Raw genomic sequence first — 21,398 nt, 5'->3', positions numbered from 1 at the left:
CCTGGCCCTGGATTCTGTGACCCTGGACAAGTATGTAAAAGAAGGGTCTTCCTTTTTATGTTTTGATCTCTCTCTTCCATTTCCAGAGTTTTACATAGATGAGCTCTGAAGGGAGCTTTTCCAGTGGAGAGGAGTGGAAGGATACAAAAGCATTCCTACATGGTCTCTTGCTCACTTTTCCCCTTGGGTTATTCAGTTTGGGGTTCTGTGGTTGCTTTTCTCTAAAACTAAGCCCAAGCAACAAAGTTCTCTGGTCCTCTGAACAGAATACATTTTCAATAGCAAGGATAAAGGGAAAGACAATCACTGGAGAAAATACAAAGAACATCAGGTGTTTACAGTTAGCCTTTGGCAACTGGGCTGAAAGCACTGCCCTTTGCCTGCCTAGCTTCTCACCTCTGTTTCTGCTGAGCAAGACCCATCCTATTCTTTACCACCTGGAACCTTTCCTTTCTTATGAAAACTTCCAGATTCAAGGTTCCCACACTCCCTTGTGTCCTCTTGTTTGTAGTCTGAGGAATTCCAACCTTCCAAAGGAAATGCTCGAGGCTGTGGACATTGATATGTTGATTTCATTTTTAGGGGCAGAATCTCACTCCCCCAGCAAGAAGGAGGCTTGCTTACTAAGGTCCAACCACTTAACACCTGTATCAAATTACACACATCAGGTAAAGAGAGGATCATTCTTTCACATCATATGAACTGACAAAGAACTTACTGTTATACAGGAAAATCTATTTTGGCAAAAAAAAAAAAAATTTACATTTTTTTTCTTTCTCTGTGTTGCAGCAGGGATCATTTCTGTATTTATCTGTGCTCTAAGTTTGCAAGATGGCAGGATTATGGGTTCCAGAAGAGAATGACACACAGATGCAGAAGGTGGTCTTGTGAGTCTTGTTTACAGGGAGAGGATGTGTTCGAGAGAGAACTGACCTCAAATCTCCCAGGAGAGAATCCCATCATAGCTACAACAGGCATGCACGCCAACCTAACCATAACATCCCCCTACCCAGGGCTGTCCCGCTTCAGGGAAAGACTGCGCAACACAGAGAACAGATTAAACACTCAGCTCAGGATCTTTTCTATATTCTAGACCTTCTTTATTTTGGCATTAAAAAGTGACAAGTTTGTCCTTGGCTACGGGACACTCTAAACAGAGCTATATTCATGTTTGAAAGAAAAAAACTACCTTCACTTCATGGGACTGTAGGATTTGCAACAACTCTAGTCTGTCTGTCGCAAGTGTATTGGATGTTTCAGTTTGCCAGACCTGTCATGAGAAATTAATTACAGGATGTTGCAGAAATGGCAAAGCTCCAGCAGCATCTTGCATAGTTTAATATAGCCCCGTTTCCCCATTTCCATGTATTTGTGGTTAGATAAATCCTCAGAAATTTACAGCTGCTATAGACTAGCTTATTATGTACTCTGCCTGCACACATGATAAGTATAATAAGAATTTGATGTTCTTAAAGTGCATGGATTTCACTGACATTTCTTTACCACGATGGAAATATTTAGTTGCTAAAAGTAGCATGTGCAGATACTTCTGAACATTAACTTCTTCTGTATAACAGGCAGGGATGTTAAAAAACATCACCGTGCTTAGCCATCTTCCATTTACTTTAAATCGAAGAACTGTAGCTCCGGAAAAAGTTGTGTGGAGTGTTTATATAAAATGGCCCCATGAACAAATTAAATAGAAAAAAAAATTAACTACTGATTCTCAGTTGAAATCACTGAAAAACTGAACCGTAGCGACCACGTTTTTCTCCAGGGAACCTTCTTCCTTTGGTCTAGCGACTGCTTTTTCACAAGCTTCAGTCCATTTTTGCTCCAGCAACAAGCTATTTTCCTCACCTTCCTGCTTTTTCCTCCTGTTGTACTTTTTTTTCTTAACTATAATTGGTCCCTCTCAACAGTAAATCAGCTCATTCCAAGCAACTTTAAAGATTGGCAATATATGTTTACTTATATAATTGTTGTATAAAAAAAAAAAATCCTACATTTTCCTCTACCAAATTCTTTCACAATTCTTCACAAGGATCCAAGTGATGAGTTAAGAAAAAGTGAACTAGAATGAGTAAAAATCAGATTGTTTAGTACTTTTAGAGATGAATGACATTGAAGTATATATAGTTGGACCATTCTGACACAAGTAATAGAACATGTGTTATGCATGGTTATATAGGTACTTACTTATGACACCCTCCCCCTCTTTAGATTGTGAGTAGATAGTAAAATTGTAGATTCTTAGCAGCTTTGTCCTCCCTAACATTCTGAGACAATCGAAATAACCCATCCATAATCAGAATGAATTTGAGGTGTTAGAAGAGCAACTTTCAAAAACAGGGGGCTCACAACATATGCTTGATGTAGATGTGAAGAGGATCATTAGAAAAAAAGCATTCTTTGTGTTTACAAAACAGATGTTTTTATGTTATCCAGTTCCCGCCTTAACTTAAAGTATTCCCTATTCACTTTAATAATTAGAGCAGAAGGAGATGATGAATGAAGTACCTCATTACCAAGTTTGCTTTCCGGGTCTCTGCAGAGAGTAGCTGTCTGCTTTTGCCTAGCTGGTCCATTGTTAACCCTAAATGATGCTGACATTCAATTCGCCTGCAGATAATTGGGTCCATCCACAGACTGAGTCTGCCACTCAGCAGAGCCTTTTGATTGACGTGACTCTTGATGTTTTTATTTTCTCTTATGTGACTGGGATACTGTTTCTTGAATAAAATGTTACTGTCCATGTATTAGTTTGAATCCACAGAATCGATTCCTTAAAAAAATGTAAGAATTAAGAGTATGGAGTAAAGATTTTGCAAAACAAATATGGGGTAAAGACATTATCAGTTTTTTAAAAAAAATTTCACTCAGATATGGTATTTCATTTTATGTAGGTCACGGCTGCATGGAAGACATATGAGATGTTTCTAGTCTCTGAGTGTGGCTGTATGTGCATCAGGTTGCTTTCTTACTCCTGTGTGGGCTGGGACCAACTCTAGCTGCTACTGGCTCACTCCACCCAGCACCTGAGGTGGGTGGGGACCTTGGAGATGTCCCAGTGGAGCCTGACAAACCTCCACAGACAGCAAGCAACACACTGACTGACCCTGTGCACTCGGACAAGTTGTTTAACTTTCAAAGCCCCGGTTTCCTTATTTGCAGGGCAGGGAAGATTTTATCTTCCTCCTGGGTTTGAAGTGAGGACTAAATGAGGTCATGTACATAAAGTGAAGATTTGGGGAATCTCTCCTGTAGTCAAGTCCAATGAGGTAGAAATCAACAAATATAGAGCTTCAAAAGTTGGACTGGTGGAAAATGTTCCCATAATCTACTTAACAGATATGGACCTCAGATGGAAATCATTGAAATATGTATAAAAGTATAAGGTCATGAGTTTTTGATATAGTTTCTAGAACTTTCTAACCGTCTGAAAAATATTTGTGAGTTAAATATATGACTAAAATAACATGACATATAAAGTTATAAAATGGTAAGTTATTTCCCAGATAGTCTTGCTGAACTTCCTAAAGAGAAAATATCTTTCTTTAATAAAACTTTTCTGTAACTGAAAAATAAAATTAATGTCAAGTATCCATTTTTTTTGGAAAGAAACCTTATGAAAGGTTTCAAAAGTATCAAGTGTTAACCATTTAAAACACTGATTTCATATTTAAAAGGTGCATTTAAAACATGAATTTGCATTCATGGTGTAAAATATTTCAAGTTTTAAATCTTTTTAAAACTTGCTTTTTATTCTAGCTTTGCAAATCCTATTCATTGTATAGCTTTGATACTGAAGAAACTCGAATCTTCAAGACAGAGTAGAATCAATAATTGGGAAATTAATTTGTAAGAATGACATTATTTATTATCTAGAAAAGATAGTGTCAAACTGCTACTTGTTTGGAGAAAAAAGACTATAAAATGGGATAGAATTCAATAATTTTAGAATAAAAATAAAACAAAGTTAATTTATTACTAAGTAAATAGTCTGATTTCTCTGCTTGATTATAATTCGGACTTATTACTTGGAGGGCACTCTTATGATCTCTCCCACCCCATCTCATCTTAGAAGGTGGTGAAGATGTTTTATTAATCTATTCACGAACATAACCCAAGTCTTGCTTTGTCAACAGGACAAAAAAGAAAAGAAATGGGCTTTGAGTAGAAACAACTTTTCCTGGTGTTTGCCTCAATTGTTATTTTTGCCTTCAGTAGTTGCAATATAAAAATAACCCTTTACTTTATTTTTCGTATGAACATTGGGATTTCAGCAAATGTTTAGCTCCTCTGACATATTATTTTATGATCATCTTGATTTAAAATCATTTTGCAACTTGCTGAAATTCTTTGTAACTAAAACCAAAATCAGAGAATCTACACACATCTCAAAACTATGAGCTGAAACTGCAGAGAGTCACATATTTTTATTTTTTTAATTACCAAGTGCATTCACAAGACAGAAAAAACAAGCTTGTACAAGGGTGACTCAAGCTGGCTGGGTCCAGCTGTACCTGAAGCACAGACGTGTGCATCCAGAACAGTGGAGCTTGGTACTATCAGAACACATTTCTGTGCTGATGGCTGAGGGCTTCAGCAGTCATCAATGCCACTCACCACTTTCAAAAATGCCCCCCTCCCCCCAAGTTCTACACAGCAGGGGCATGTTTACCAATTTTCATGCCTCTACAACATGTGCAGGGGTAAGAGTCAAATATATTTCTACTAGAAAATTTTTCACATCGGGTATACATCTGGGCAAAATTTACACCTCAATGCCCAGCACTGTTTTTCTCACTTCTTACTTTAATGGAATCAATTGTCTAATTTGGTAAATAAGTTTTCTAATTTTATATTAGTTTTGACCTTCTTGAAGTTAAATATTTTATTGACAGACTTAAAATCACACAGTTTTAAGAAAAGTCAAGTGAAAAACAAAGAGATAAACTTTCCCATTTTATAATATCTCACTTCAAAATATACAGTCACATAGTAATGACACTGTTACTCTGGAACTAAAGAAATAAATAATGCAATGTAAACATTTAAAAACAAGTATTAAGACTAAAATAAATATTAAACAATGTTAAGCCTACAAATCGCTTATATGCTTCAAGATGAAATGCTTTTTTTTAAAGGTAAAAAAATTTGGAACACTGTTGCCAGTCTAGCCAAAAACCACTTTTAGTTTATGTGTACCAATTTACACATATGATTCATTCAAAACAAACACATTTGTTACCTCTTAATGCCTTTCTTACTTGCACCATTTTGAATACACAAAATCCTGAAGCTGCTTATCTTTATTTTAAATAAAGTTAAGTTTCAATAGCAGATATTTCATATTCTGAGCATATCATCACACATATAACCACATTACAGATATAATAATATTAAATGATTACTTTACGGACATCCTAACAATGCAAACACTTTTTCCTCATATTTGCTGCGTGGCAATTATGGTTTTTCTTTATTGATTTTTCCAAGAATGGTAATGTAATTTTGATGCAGTTACTAATAAATACAAGTACCAATACTTTGATCAACAGCAAACACAATGGTTTATAACAGTTAAGCTCAAAAGGCCACATTTATTTTTCCACCCATACCTTGCTTCTGATTTTTCTAGATTCTTTCATAAGGATAAGAAATAGTAGAGCCTTCCTTTCTTCCTGGCCATCTGAAATTTCTGAACTCTGAAGAGAAATTCCATTTGGTTTAATTTGTCATTTCATTTCTGTATATTTGGTTCTTTGCCTCTTCATTCTTCTTCAGCTCTTTACTAGGAGAGAATGACACAAAATGTACTAAATGAACTTAAACAATGTCTTCTAGTTACAACAAATCTTGGCATGCCCAGACAACAGCACAAGTAATAAAACACACTATGCAACACACACACACACACACACGACCAAAATACTAATTTGTCTTCTTGAACATACTTCTAGTTTAACTTCTAGAATTAACTTCTAGCTTGCCTCTTGAACATACAGTTAAATTAACATATTTTAGCATCACCAGCAGTTGCTTAAGGCCTGATCCAGCACTGACTAGTTAATTTAAGCAAAAAAGAAATACATTTCTCAAATACAGACAATAAGCACTGCAAACACTCAGTAACTTCCAGAAATTAAGTGCAGGCAATCAGAGTTTATAACATTCTTCATTCACTGGAAAAAAAAATGTCATGGAAGATGCTTCAGGGTTAGTGATTGGAAAGCATATAAGCCATTTTATTAAACAGCACTCTTTCATTTAGTCTATGGCTGTGTCTACTTTTAGAAGTGAGTAAACTATTACAGCTTTTCAAATAAATCCAAAATATGGTATGTGTCATTTTTGATTGACAAAGATAGTGATGGTTAACTATGTATCTAGATGCAGCTTTGAAATAAAACAAATTATACCATCAATAAAAATCAAGAACCAATAGGCAGATGAAACAAGATGTTGCTTCTTTAGAGACCATGTAGTAAGTACACCAAAACTAGAGGGTGATAAACTAGGGGTTGAGCCTGAAATTTTTTGATGCAATTATTTACATATCAGTGATGAGTATCTGGACTTACACAAAACTGTTGTTGTCTTTCCTCTGAACAGAAAGGGTTTAACATTTGGTTGCTCTTAGAAAACAAACTTCAGCCTAAGGATTATGGCAATCTGATTAGGTGGTGTTCAATTCCACTGATCACTCCTGAGAAAAGTAGAGGCTAGAGCATCATGGCAAAAAAGGATGTGCTAATAACCATTCCCTAACCCTAAACCGGAAGGTTAGGGAACATCTGTGCCTTTAGGGACAGGCCCAATCTTTTACTTTTTAAATTTATTTTATTGAAGTATATTTGATTTACAATGTTGTGTTAATTTCTGCTGTACAGCAAAGTGATTCAGTTATACATATATTGTGTGTGTGTGTATATATATATATATATGGATATATATATATATATGCACATATTCTTTTTCATATTCTTTTCTGCTATGGTTTATGGCCCAATCTTAAATAAATGGTTGTACTACCTTTCCATATGAGGGAAAAATAATCTTTTGTCAGTCCTTGTTTTCTGATTTTAAATTTGTTAAACCAGTATTATATAATATATAGAAGCCCCGAAATGTTTCAAGTGAACATGCTCACAAATGCAACTAAGGTAGACTATAAAATGGTACAGCTATGGTGAGGCAAGGTACAATCTCACCAGGGGCAAAAAAGGGCATCACACTGTCCTGGTGTGTATACAGGTACAGCATATAAAACTTGCCTCAAATTAGGGTCTGATAAAAGTGGGGAAGAAAAGGCTCCAATGGATGCTGAGCACAAGTCACCCAGAGACCCTATAAACGTCTGCAAGGAACAGTGAGGAAGGTAAAGGACCTTAGAGGAGTAACGAGGCAAACAGGGTGAGAGGAGGAGTTTATGATAGTGGTAGGACAAAACCGAGGAAGAAAAACAGAAAAGGGAGGGGGAGGAGGAGGAGAACAGCTGGAAATGAGTGAGATGGATCCTGCACAAGACAGTAGGACAAGTTAAATCAATCAGACTGAGGCTGCATTGTGAGAAGTAAACACGGGAGCCAGGAGGACCCTCAAGAGAGGGAACCTGAAGAGAAACTTAACTGGAAAAAGCTAAAGAAGGCAGTAAAGATAACATATTTAAGGGAAATGACTCAGACTAAGAAGAGGAAGGAACACTGAATACAGAATGACAAAGACTATCTATGAAAGGGAGAAAGGGGACAGAATAAAAGGAAAAGGAGAAGAGACTGCCAAGTGCACACCTTGGACAAGGAAAGCCCCCTTCTGACAACAGGGAACAAGCAAGAGGGACAGAGCAGCACGATGATGGCTGCTGACAGCACAGGGACCGAACACCTAAGAGGCAGCAGAGACTTGCTGACAAGGGAAGAGATGTCATCTAACCAAGACACCAGCATGAAAACAAATCCAGGCTTTCTCTGTGGTATCTCCTCATAAAGTATCCCCGTAACATAACAGAGGGAGAGAGTAACAGAGTGAGGGCCGATAAAGGCAAATCATATGAAAAGAGAAAGGAAAATCTCATAGCAGGATTTTGAAAATGAGTATGAAACCAGGTTAGTGTTTGTGTGTATGTTATGTGTGAAAAATAAGATTCCTAAAAATACTGTGCCCTACTCCACAAGAAATTCAATCCAATGAGTATTCCCTGAAGTTTTACTATGTGGCCAGACACCAGGCTAAGTACTGGGGAGAGAAAACGTGAGCATGCTATAGCCCCCGCCTGCAAGTACTTACCATTTAATCAGAGTTAAAAGGCAAAGCATGAGGGACCTTCAAGATGGTGGAGGAGTGAGAGGTGGAGATCACCTTCCTCCCCACAAATATATCAGAAATACATCTACATGTGGAACAACTCCTACAGAACACCTACTGAACGTTGGCAGAAGACCTCAGACTTCCCAAAAGGCAAGAAACTCCCCGTGTACCTGGTAGGGCAAAAGAAAAAAGAAAAAACAGAGACAAAAGAATAGGGACGGGACCCGCACCAGTGGGAGGGAGCTGTGAAGGAGGAAAGATTTCCACACACTAGGAAGCCCCTTCGCGGGCGGAGACTGCGGGTGGCAGAGGGGGGAAGCTTCAGAGCCACGGAGGAGAGCACAGCAACAGGGGTGCAGAGGGCAAAGCAGAGAGATTCCCGCAAAGAGGCTTGGTGCCGAGCAGCACTCACCAGCCCGAGAGGCTTGTCTGCTCACCCGCCGGGGCGGGCGGGGGCTGGGAGCTGAGGCTCGGGCTTCGGTCGGATCCCAGGGAGAGGACTGGGGTTGGTGGCGTGAACACAGCCTGAAGGGGGCTAGTGCGCCACAGCTAGCCAGGAGGGAGTCCGGGAAAAAGTCTGGAGCTGCCTAAGGGGCAAGAGACCATTGTTTCAGGGTGTGCGAGGAGAAGGGATTCAGAGAACCACCTAAATGAGCTCCAGAGACGGGAACAAGCCGTGGCTATCAGCACGGACCCCAGAGACAGGCATGAGATGCTAAGGCTGCTGCTGCTGCCACCAAGAAGCCTGTGTGCAAGCACAGGTCACCATCCACACCTCCCCTCCCGGGAGCCTGTGCAGCCCGCCACTGCCAGGGTCCCGTGATCCAGGGACAACTTCCCCAGGAGAACACACGGCGCGCCTCAGGCTGGTGCAATGTCATGCTGGGCTCTGCCACCGCAGGCTCGCCCCACACTCCGTACCCCTCCCTCCCCCCGGCCTGAGTGAGCCAGAGCCCCCGAATCAGCTGCTCCTTTAACCCCGTCCCGTCTGAGCAAAGAACAGATGCCCTCAGGTGACCTACACGCAGAGGCGGGGCCAAACCCAAAGCTGAACCCCAGGAGCTGTCCAAACAAAGACGAGAAAGGGAAATCTCTCCCAGCAGCCTCAGGAGCAGCAGATTAAATCTCCACAATCAAATTGATGTACCCTGCATCTCTGGAATACCTGAATAGACAATGAATCATCCCAAAATTGAGGCGGTGGACTTTGGGAGCAACTGTAGACTTGGGGTTTGCTTTCTGCATCTAACTTGTTTCTGGTTTTATGTTTATATTAGTTTAGTATTTAGAGCTTATTATCATTGGTAGATATGTTTATTGATTTGGTTGCTCTCTTCCTTTTTTTTAATATATATAGACATATATATATATATTTTCCTTTTTCTCTTTTTGTGAGTGTGTATATGTATGCTTCTTTGTGTGATTTTGTCTGTATAGCTTTGCTTTTACCATTTGTCCTATGGTTCTGTCTGTCCGTTTTTTTCCTTTTTTTTGTATAGTTTTTGGCGCTTGTTATCACTGGTGGATTTGTTTTTAGGTTTGGTGGCTCTCTTCTTTCTTTCATTTTTTTAAATTGCATTTTTATTTTTTATTTTAGTAAATTTATTTTATTTTATTTTCTTCTTTCTTTCTTTCTTTCTTTCTTTTTTTGTGCTCCCTTTTCTTCTGAGCTGTGTGGCTGACAGAGTCTTGGTGCTCTGGCTGGGAGTCAGGCCTGAGGCTCTGATGGGGGAGAGCCCAGTTCAGGACACTGGTCCACAAGAGACCTCCCAGCTCCACGTAATATCAAACGGTGAAAGCTGTCCTAGAGATCTCCATCTCAACGCTAAGACCCAGCTCTGCTCAATGACCAGTAAGCTACAGCGCTGGACACCCTACGCCAAACAACTAGCAAGACAGGAACACAACCCCACCCATTAGCAGAGAGGCTGCCTAAAATCATAATAAGGCAACAGACAACCCAAAACATGCCACCAGACGTGGACCTGTCCACCAGAAACACAAGATCCAGCCTCATCCACCAAAACACAGGCACTAGTCCCCTCCACCAGGAATCCTACACAACCCACTGAACCAACCTTAGCCACTGGAGCAGACACCAGAAACAAGGGGAACTACGAACCTGCAGCCTGCTGAAAGGAGACCCCAAACACATTAAGTTAAGAAAAATTAGAAGACAGAGAAATACACAGCAGATGAAGGCACAAGGTAAAAACCCACCAAACCAAACAAATGAAGAGGAAACAGGCAGTCTACCTGAAAAAGAATTCAGAGTAATGATAGTAAAGATGATCTAAAATCTTGAAAACAGAATGGAGAAAATACAAGAAACGTTTAACAGGGAACTAGAAGAACAAAAGAGCAAACAAACAATGATGAACAACATAATAAATGAAATTAAAAATTCTCTAGAAGGAATCAATAGCAGAATAACTGAGGCAGAAGAACAGATAAGTGACCTGGAAGATAAAATACTGGAAATAACTACTGCAGAGCAGAATAAAGAAAAAAGAATGGAAAGAATTGAGGACAGTCTCAGAGACCTCTGGGACATTTAACGCACCAACATTCAAATTATAGGGGTCCCAGAAGAAGAAGAGAAAAAAAAAAGGGACTGAGAAAATATTTGAAGAGATTATAGTTGTAAACTTCCCTAATAAGGGAAAGGAAATAGTCAGTCAAGTCCAGGAAGCACGGAGAGTCCCATAAGGATAAATCCAAGGAGAAACATGCCAACACACATATTAATCAAACTTCAAAAATTAAATACAAAGAAAAAATATTAAAAGCAGCAAGGGAAAAACAGCAAAAAATATACAAGGGAATCCCCATGAGGTTAACAGCTGATCTTTCAGCAGAAACTCTGCAAGCCAGAAGGGAGTGACAGGACATATTTAAAGTGATGAAAGGCAAAAACCTACAACCAAGATTACTCTGTCCAGCAAGGATCTCATTCAGATTCGACGGAGAAATTAAAACCTTTACAGACAAGCAAAAGCTAAGAGAATTCAGCACCACCAAACCAGCTTTACAACAAATGCTAAAGGAACTTCTCTAGGCAGGAAACACAAGAGAAGGAAAAGATCTACAATAACAAAGCCAAAACAATTAAGAAAATGGTAATAGGAACATACATATCAATAATTACCTTAAATGTAAATGGTTTAAATGCTCCAACCAAAAGACACAGACTGGCTGATTGGATACAAAAACAAGACCCATATATATGCTGTCTAGAAGAGACCCACTTCAGACCTAGGGACAAATATAGACTGAAAGTGAGGGCATGGAAAAAGATATTCCTTGCAAACGGAAATTGAAAGAAAGCTGGAGTAGCAATTCTCATATGAGACAAAACAGACTTTAAAATAAAGACTATTACAAGAGACAGAGAAGGACACTACATAATGATCAAGGGATCAATCCAAGAAGAAGATATAACAATTGTAAATATTTATGCACCCAACATAGGAGCACCTCAATACATAAGGCAAATACTAACAGCCGTAAAAGGGGAAATCGACAGTAACACAATCATAGTAGGGGACTTTAACACCCCACTTTCACCAATGGACAGATCATCCAAAATGAAAATAAATAAGGAAACACAAGCTTTAAATGATACATTAAACAAGAGGGACTTAATTGATATTTATAGGACATTCCATCCAAAAACAACAGAATACACATTCTTCTCAAGGGCTCATGGAACATTCTCCAGGATAGATCATATCTTGGGTCACAAATCAAGCCTTGGTAAACTTAAGAAAACTGAAATTGTACCAAGTATCTTTTCTGACCACAACGCTATGAGACTGGACATCAATTACAGGAAAAAATCTGTAAAAAATAGAAACACATGGAGGCTAAACAATACCCTACTAAATAACCAAGAGATCACTGAAGAAATCGAAGAGGAGATCAAAAAATACCTAGAAACAAATGACAATGAAATCACGACAACCCAAAACCTACGGGATGCAGCAAAAGCAGTTCGAAGAGGGACGTTTATAGCAATACAATCCTACCTCAAGAAACAAGAAACATCTCAAATAAACAACATAACCTTACACCTAAAGCAATTAGAGAAAGAAGAAGAAAAAACGCCCAAAGTTAGCAGAAGGAAGGAAATCATAAAGATCAGATCAGAAATAAATGAAAAAGAAATGAAGGAAACGATAGCAAAGATCAATAAAACTAAAAGCTGGTTCTTTGAGAAGATAAACAAAATTGATAAACCATTAGCCAGACTCATCAAGAAAAAAAGGGAGAAGACTCAACAGACTTAGAAATGAAAACAGGAGAAGTAACAACTGACACTGCAGAAATACAAAGGATCATGAAAGATTACTACAAGTAACTATATGCCAATAAAATGGACAACCTGGAAGAAATGGACAAATTCTTAGAAAAGCACAACCTCCCGAGACTGCACCATGAAGAAATAGAAAATATAAACAGACCAATCACAAGCAATGAAATTGAGACAGTGATTAAAAAACTTCTAACAAACAAAAGCCCAGGACCAGATGGCTTCACAGGCGAATTCTATCAAACATTTAGAGAAGACCTAACACCTATCCTTCTCAAACTCTTCCAAAATATAGCAGGGGAGGAACACTCCCAAACTCCTTCTATGAAGCCACCATCACCCTGATACAAAAACAGACAAAGATGTCACAAAAAAGAAAACTACGGGCCAATTTCACTGGTGAACATAGATGCAAAAATCCTCCACAAAGTACTAGCAAACAGAATCCAGCAGCACATTAAAAGGATCATACACCATGATCAAGTGGGGTTTATCCCAGGAATGCAAGGATTCTTCAATATATGCAAATCAATCAATATGATGAACCATATTAAACTACTGAAGGAGAAAAACTATATGATCTTCTCAATAGATGCAGAAAAAGCTTTCGACAAAATTCAACACCCACTTATGATAAAAACCCTCCAGAAAGTAGGCACAGAGGGAACTTACCTCAACATAATAAAGGCCATATAAGACAAACCCACAGCCAACATTGTTCTCAATGGTGAAAAACTGAAACCATTTCCACTAAGATCAGGAACAAGACAAGGTTGCCCACTCTCACCACTATTATTCAACATAGTTTTGGAAGTTTTAGCCACAGCAATCAGAGAAGAAAAAGAAATAACAGGAATCCAAGTCAGAAAAAGACGAAGTAAAACTGTCACTGTTTGCAGATGACATGATACTATACATAGAGAATCCTAAAGATGCTACCAGAAAACTACTAGAGCTAATCAATGAATTTGGTAAAGTAGGAGGATACAACATCAAGGCACAGAAATCTCTTGTGTTCCTATACAGTAATAATGAAAAATCTGAAAGAGAAAATAAGGAAACAGTCCCATTTACCACTGCAGCAAAAAGAATAAAATACCTAGGAATAAACCTACCTAAGGAGACAAAAGACCTGTATGCAGAAAACTGTAAGACAATGATGAAAGAAATTAAAGATGATACAAACAGATAGAGAGATATACCATGTTCTTGGATTGGAAGAATCAACACTGTGAAAACGACTATACTACCCAAAGCAATCTACATATTCATGCAATCTCTATCAAACTACCAATGGCATTTTTCACAGAACTAGTACAAAAAATTTCACAATTTGTATGGAAACACAAAAGACCCCGAATAGCAAAAGCAATCTTGAGAAAGAAAAATGGAGCTGGAGGAATCAGGCTCCCGGACTTCAGGCTATACTGCAAAGTTACAGTAATCAAGACAGTATGGTACTGGCACAAAAACAGCAATATAGATCAGTGGAACAGGATAGAAAGCCCAGAGATAATGCCACGCACATATGGTCACCTTATCTTTGATAAAGGAGGCAAGAATATACAATGGACAAAAGACAGCCTCTTCAGTAAGTGGTGCTGGGAAAACTGGACAGCTACGTGTAGAAGAATGAAATTAGAACACTCCCTAACACCATACACAAAAATAAACTCAAAATGGATTAAAGACCTAAATGTAAGGCTGGACACTATAAAATTCTTAGAGGAAAACATAGGCAGAGCACTCTATGACATAAATCACAGCAAGATCCTTTTTGACCCACCTCCTAACGAAATGGAAATAAAAACAAAAATAAACAAATGGGAACTAATAAAACTTAAAAGCTTTTGCACAGCAAAGGACACTATAAAAAAGACGAAAAGACAACCCTCAGAATAGCTGCAAATGAAGCAACTGACAAAGGATTAATCTCCAAAATATACAAGCATCTCATGCAGCACAATATCAAAAAAACAAACAACCCAATCCAAAAATGGGCAGAAGACCTAAATAGACATTTCTCCAAAGAAGACATACAGATGGCCAAGAGGCACATGAAAAGCTGCTCAACATCACTAATTATTAGAGAAATGCAAATCAAAACTATAATGAAGTATCATCTCACACCAGTTAGCATGGGCATCATCAGAAAATTTACAAACAACAAATGCTGGAGAGGGTGTGGAGAAAAGGGAAGCTTCTTGCACTGTTGGTGAGAATGTAAATTGATACAGCCACTATGGAGAACAGTATGCAGGTTCCTTAAAAAACTAAAAATAGAATTACCATAGGACCCAGCAATCCCACTACTGGGCATATACCCAGAGAAAACCGTAATTCAAAAAGACACATGCACCCCAATGTTCACTGCAGCATTATTTACAATAGCCAGGTCATGGAAGCAACCTAAATGCCAATCGACATACGAATAGATAAAGAAGATGTGGTACATATATACAAAGGAATATTACTCAGCCATAAAAAGAAACGAAATTGGGTCATTTGTAGAGACATGGATGGACCTAGAGACTGTCATACAGAGTGAAGTTAGAAAGAGAAAAACAAATATTGTATATTAACGCATATATGTGAAATCTAGAAAAATGGTACAATGAACCGGTTTGCAAGGCAGAAATAGAGACACAGATGTAGAGAACAAACGTGTGGACACCAAGAGGGGAACGCGGGGGGCAGGGGTGGGATGAATTGGGAGATTGGGATTGACATATATACACTAATATGTATAAAATAGATAAGTAATAAGAATCTGCTGTATAAAAAATAAATAAAATTCAAAAAACAAAAAGCAAAGAAAAATAAAGAAATGATCAAGTGTGTATATATATCAATATATGCTGAGTAGAAAAATTAGAAAATACACACAGGAAAATGAAGGAAAAAAAATTACTACAATTCCACCACTTAGCGATAACTACTGACATTTATTGATGTATATTGTTCCATATTTCATGCATATGTTATATAAAAACTATTTTATAATCATCCTTTTTTAACTTAAAAATGTTTCATTCTTTCCACATCTAGGAACATACTTCTATAATATTTTCACTATTTGAAATAGTCACATGGTGTTCTATTATATAAATGTTTCATAATTTAATCAATCCTGGGCTTCCCTCGTGGCACAGTGGTTAAGAATCCGCCTGCTAATGCAGGGGACACGGGTTCGAGCCCTGGTCCAGGAAGATCCCACATGCCACGGAGCAACTAAGCCCGTGCACCACAACTACTGAGCCTGCGCTCTAGAGCCCGCGAGCCACAACTACTGAGACCTCGTGGCACAACTAACGAAGCCCAGACGCCTAGAGCCCGTGCTCCGCAACAAGAGAAGCCACCGCAATGAGAAGCCCGCGCACCACAACAGAGAGTAGCCCCCGCTTGCCACAACTAGAGAAAGCCTGCACGCAGCAATGAAGACCCAACGCAGCCAAAAAAAATAAATGATAATAAATTAAAATAATAATAATAATTTAATGAATCCTTTATTCATAGAAATTGAATATTTTTCCTTCTATTTTTAAAACACTGCTTGAAAGAGTAGCCTTTTAACTGAATCTCTGCAGGTATACTTAAACATTTTCCTACAGTAAATTCCTGGAAGTGGAATATTCAGGTCAAAAGACATGAACAATTTGAAAACTTAAAATAAACAAGTATTACCAAGCTATACTCCACAAAGGATTGTTTTAATATATACTGTTACCAGCAGCATATGAGGAAACCCACTTCCCCACACTCTCATCAACACAAGGTTGTATCAGTTTGAAGCTTGCTGCCATTTTCTGAGGGAAAAATACCATCTCATTTATTGTTTTAATTTGATCACTGTAATTGGACATTTTTTGTATGTTCACTGCTATATATATATATATATATATATATATATATATATATATATATATCCCTTTAAGAATGTCCTATGCACCCCGTTTGCCAGTTCTCCTACTGATATACTTCTTTTCCATTTTGACTTTTTAGAGCTTTTTATAAATTAAGGGTATTAACGCTTCGTCTGTCACATATTTTGTGAAATTCTTCCTGATGCCAGCTTACTGGCTGTTTTTAGATTCTGTTTATGGCATTTTTTTCTCTTTGACATAAATGATTTTAAAGTTTCTATGATTTGGAGCTAAAAACCTGTTTCAAAATATGTTTTCTGATTCTGGTATCAATGATAAAAAGTCATTCCTTAACACCCATGATTATAAAACTATTGATTTATAAACTTTCTGTATAATGAGATTTTATTTTTTGCCATCAAAATCTAAAAATACTTATGAAAAATTTGAATCTAATTCTCATTAAGTATCAATTTCATAAAAGTGTACGTGATAGAGTTTAACATTTTCACTTCCAGCAGACAATCTTCACTTCTAGTAATAGAGAAAACAAGGCCGCCTGCTTTAGAGAGTCCTTTCCTGTCCTTCTTATACTTTATCTTTCACCAGAAAACATCATCATTCAAACTCATTTTGTCTCACTTGCCTGTCTCAGTGGAAAAAGTAGCCCCACCTTCTTGTTTCAAATTCTACTCTTTTAATTATTCTCCTTATCCTATACCTTGACTGGCTCTTCTCAAGGGGCTCTTTGCTCTGGGGTTATAAATATTCTTGTCATTCCCTCCTGTATAAAGATCTTCCTGACATCCTGTGTTTTCCACTAGTTTCTGCACAGCTTTTTCTTTCCTTTGAAGTCCAACTTCTGGGAGAAGAAGCCTTTCCTGACGGGCCTTCTCCCTATGGGCTGGAGACAATCTGACTCATGCTTCCAGGACCCTCCATTCAAAACCCTCTTCTCCCAGGTCACAAACAGCCTCTTGGTTGCAAATCCCAAAGGCATTTTTCAGTCCTTATTTTACTTCTGCTGTCTTTGATATTTGTCCTTGTTGACCATGCCTTTCCTAAACCTTCCTGTTGACTCCGTGACATGACTGTCTCCTGGTTTCCTCTTACCTCTGTGAGGGTGACTTTCCGGCTGGTTTGTTCGTTCTTCTTCCCCTGCATATCCATGATGTGTCTGCGGTCCTCAAGGCTCTGTTCTCTGCCCACCTCAGAACTGCAGGAGGGGAAGATTGGAGACAAGGAGCCAGTGAGAAAGCTGCTGCAACAGCTCAGATGGGCCTCGGATTTAGGCAAGTGGCAGTGGGAATAAAAAGGGGAGATAAATGGGAGGATCTGAGAGAAAAATATTCGACAGATGATATGAGCGATTATATATGTGGGTGGGCAGCAGGGAGTCACTGAAAATAACGTAGAGATAATAAACCTTAGCTGGTTGGGCTCCTTTTTACTGTATGAAGGGACAGGAATAAAATAAATTTTACTTCTTTCAGAAAAATACTAGCTGCCTGGGAGAACCCAGGAAGTTTTTATCAAATTAAATAGAAGAAAGTGTGTGTGTGTGTGTGTGTGTGTGTGTGTGTGTGTGTGTGTAAAAGAGCAGGAGATTCCTTACTGACAAAGAAGGGGTGAAGGAAGTTTATGCATAAGAAAACAGTGATATCCTGACCTGTGGGATGGGGAATGCAGCTTCTCAAATGGTTCAACAGTAACAATAACATAGAAAACAAATATTTTGTGGATGAGTGTTTAGTAATGCAAGTTATGTTAGAAAAAAGAAAATACAAAAACAATAAAAAAAGGGAAATTCAAAGAATGGAAGGCAGTGCCCCCTTTCTAGGACGTCTAGGAATGGTGGGAGACATCACAACAGAGCTTGAAAAAGGTACAAGAATTTCAAAATCAGGCAATAAGGAGGACTGAACAGTGACTGCTGTGGACTGAATTGTATTCTTTCACAGGTTGAAGCCCTAACCCCCAAAGTGAATATATCTGGAGATCGGGCCTTTCAGGAGGTAATTAAAGTTAAAGGAGGTCATAAGGGTGAGACCCTAAGCCACAGGACTGGTGTCCTTATAAGAAGAGGAAGAGACGCCAGAGAGCTCTTTCTCTCCACACATGCACAGAGGAAAGGCCATGTGAGGACACAGCAAGAAGCTGGCCACCTGCAAGGCAGGAAGAGAGGCCTCACCAGAAACCAGCCCTGTTGGACCCTTGATCTTGAATTTCCAGGCTCCGGAACTATGAAAATAATACATTTACATTGTTTAAGCCACCCAGTCGGTGGTACTGTTACAGCAGCCTGAGAAGACTAAAATGGAGATGTCTAAGTAAGTAAAATGAAGTCAGATGACTGAGAAGGAAAAGGGTCAGAAGCCACAAAGATGAAAGAACAAATAAAGTACGTCTAGAAAGGAGGAAAATGATGAGAGAGAAAGGAAAAGTTGAGTTCTGAAGCAAAAAGCATCGATAACTTACTGCCTATCTCCAGGGAACCTACACCTTAGCATTAAAGTAAAAATTCAAATGTCTGTGGTTGCCAGGGTGACAAGGAGAGCGAGGAAAGCAAGCCAGGAATAATACGGCAGGACCCTGGTAAACTGGAGAGTGGATGACTCATCTTAGGGAGGCGACCACTAACTCAGCTCCAGTGGATGGAAGCCAGCAAAGAACGTGGAGCTGTGGTCCAGAACTTCAAAAGAAATAAGAAATCTACATTTATGTGAAATCTTTGTATTTGGGCAACTGGTAAGATTGCAGACACAGTGGACCTGGACTGTATCTTGCTGGCAGGCCCAATTAAAAAAAATATATATATTTTTGGTCTGTGCATTCCCCCACCCTGTAGAGTACCCTGCTAGTCTCAGGGTATTCCAGGCACTTCCATGCAATTGCGCCTTAGCTCCTGCCATCCTTCTGACTTCTAGGTCCTTTTCTTTTTGTTCACCCTGTCTCTACATGGTTTTTAAGACTTAAATGCTATCTTACATCTTTGGCTTTCCCTGATCACTGTGGGAAAATCAGACCGTGTGATCCTCTCCACCTTTTCTTTCTCATAATGTACATATGATCTAACAGAAAGCTACCCTGAAAAATACAACATCTGGACTTTTGCTTGCATCCAAGATGAAGTAACAGGGACCAGATTTACTGCTCACCTAAAACAACCAAAAAAATTGGGCAAAACATATGAAATAATTTTCAAGACATTGAATCATAGGCAACAAAGGAAAGTGATACCCAAGAAATGGAAAATAAATGAGATGAGCCCTATGACTGCGCAGCTTACTGCCTTGAGAGCTTCCAGGCCACAGCACAGGGGGATGGAAACTGTGTAGAGCCTGGCGGACTCCCTGAGTGAGTGCTAGGAGTCTGAGGAGACCAGGTAGGCTATAGTTCACAGACTACCAGAGAGGAGACAGCTTCATAGTGAGAGAACTTGGAGACCTGCAAAGGTTCTCCTCAAGTATTCAGCAGAGTACAGGTGAGAACATACAGTTGAGGAAATTTCCCGAGGCCAGGGACAGTACCTATTCCCATCAGCCAGGATGGAAAACCTCACAACTCAGAACGCATTGGGTAGAATACGCAAAAGGGATTTGTATCAGTAGTGAGGAATAATTAGCCCTAGACTAAACACAGTTCGAGTCCCACCTAACAAATCTAGAAAAAGAAGCACAAATTAAACCCCAAAGAAGCAAAAATAAAGATCAGAGTGGAAATCAATGAAACAAAATAAATAAACAATAAAGAGAAATCAACAAAACAAAGCTGTTCTTTTCAATAAAATTGATAAACCATTTGCCAGGCTGACTGAGGAAAACAGAGTAAAGAAATAAATTATCAACACTAGGAATTAAAGAGGCAACATTATTACAGATTCTTTCAATATTAAAAAGATAATGAGGGGATATTATGAACAACTTTATGTCAACGAATTCAACCACTTGGATGAAATGGACAAGTTCCTTGAAAGATACAAATTATCAATGCCTATATAAGAAGAAATAGATAACCTTAATAGCTCTACTTCTATTAAACAAATTGAACTTGTAGTTAAAAATCTTCCATAAAAGAATACTCCAGGCCCAGATAGCTTTACTGGTGAGTCTACGCAACATCTGAAGAAGAAATAAAGTGACATCAGTAAAAACGGTGGTGTAAGGACTTCTGAAAAATTTCTCCTCCGAATAAGCTATGAGAAAACTGGCAAGCATGGTTAGAATCAGCTTTTTTAGATTCTGGAAATTAGCCAATAGCTTGTAGTAACCCGGAGAATGTTTCTTCAAGAAGAATGGTTGACACTTGGTAAGAACAGTGAGCTTTGTGGCATTTTAACTTACCTTATCCCATCCCCACTGTCTGGCTCTGTGGGTACCTTGAAAAGAAGAGCCTGCGTTTATGGTGAAAGCCAGCAACCTGGCAGCCACTGGAAGAAGCAGAACAGGGCTGGAGCTCTTTCAAAGCCTCATTCCCAAGGAACTGTCATTATCTGACCTGTTTGGTGGTTTCCTGGAAGACACCACTTGTAAGGCTGTCTGCATTTGACTTATCTTAGAGCTTGCCTTTTCCCTGGGAGGCAATTACAATTAACTTCAGGGCTGCCTGAGTGGTGGATAACAGTAGGCAAACAACAGACTAACTAGAAGCTTTAAAGGAAAAGCTGGGGGAAGAAGCTGTCCATGAGGGTTTTGAAAAGCTCAGACTTAGTCCTGGGAGTCTAGAAGGTCTTACACATGTGTAGGGCTGTGTGCATGCACAGGAAAGACCTGAGAAGGCCTTAAGCCCTCACCGCTGGCTGACCTTAACACTCTATGCCAACAGGAAGTGAAGGCTAAGACAGAGGTGTCAACTGACTGGCTGGGTGTTGAAGGTGTGCACAGCACACACAGAGCCCCTACCTGGCAAGA

The 21,398-nt window shown here is 38.9% G+C and overlaps 1 protein-coding gene across 6 annotated transcripts in view; it reads right to left on the bottom strand.

The window, feature by feature from the left end:
• Positions 1-1,986: 1,986 nt before the first annotated feature.
• Positions 1,987-21,398, bottom strand: part of AHI1 (Abelson helper integration site 1) — a 210,286-nt gene continuing 190,874 nt past the window's right edge. For 4 of the 6 annotated variants that reach the window (XM_057527846.1, XM_057527848.1, XM_057527849.1 and 1 more), the window contains 3 exons: positions 17,602-17,704; positions 8,726-8,900; positions 8,417-8,483 (listed from right to left, as the gene is read on the bottom strand). In XM_057527846.1, the coding sequence (XP_057383829.1) occupies positions 8,425-8,483; positions 8,726-8,900; positions 17,602-17,704 (337 nt within the window). In that variant the 3' untranslated portion in view covers positions 8,417-8,424. Of the gene's footprint in view, positions 2,786-4,332; positions 5,798-8,416; positions 8,484-8,725; positions 8,901-17,601; positions 17,705-21,398 lie in introns of those variants that run through there. The other 2 variants (XR_451825.2, XM_007190905.2) reach the window with 2 other exon arrangements.

The sequence above is a fragment of the Balaenoptera acutorostrata genome, chromosome 14, assembly GCF_949987535.1.
Source record: "Balaenoptera acutorostrata chromosome 14, mBalAcu1.1, whole genome shotgun sequence".
In the NCBI taxonomy this organism is placed as follows: domain Eukaryota; kingdom Metazoa; phylum Chordata; class Mammalia; order Artiodactyla; family Balaenopteridae; genus Balaenoptera; species Balaenoptera acutorostrata.
This window is presented reverse-complemented; position numbering and strand designations above follow the sequence as displayed.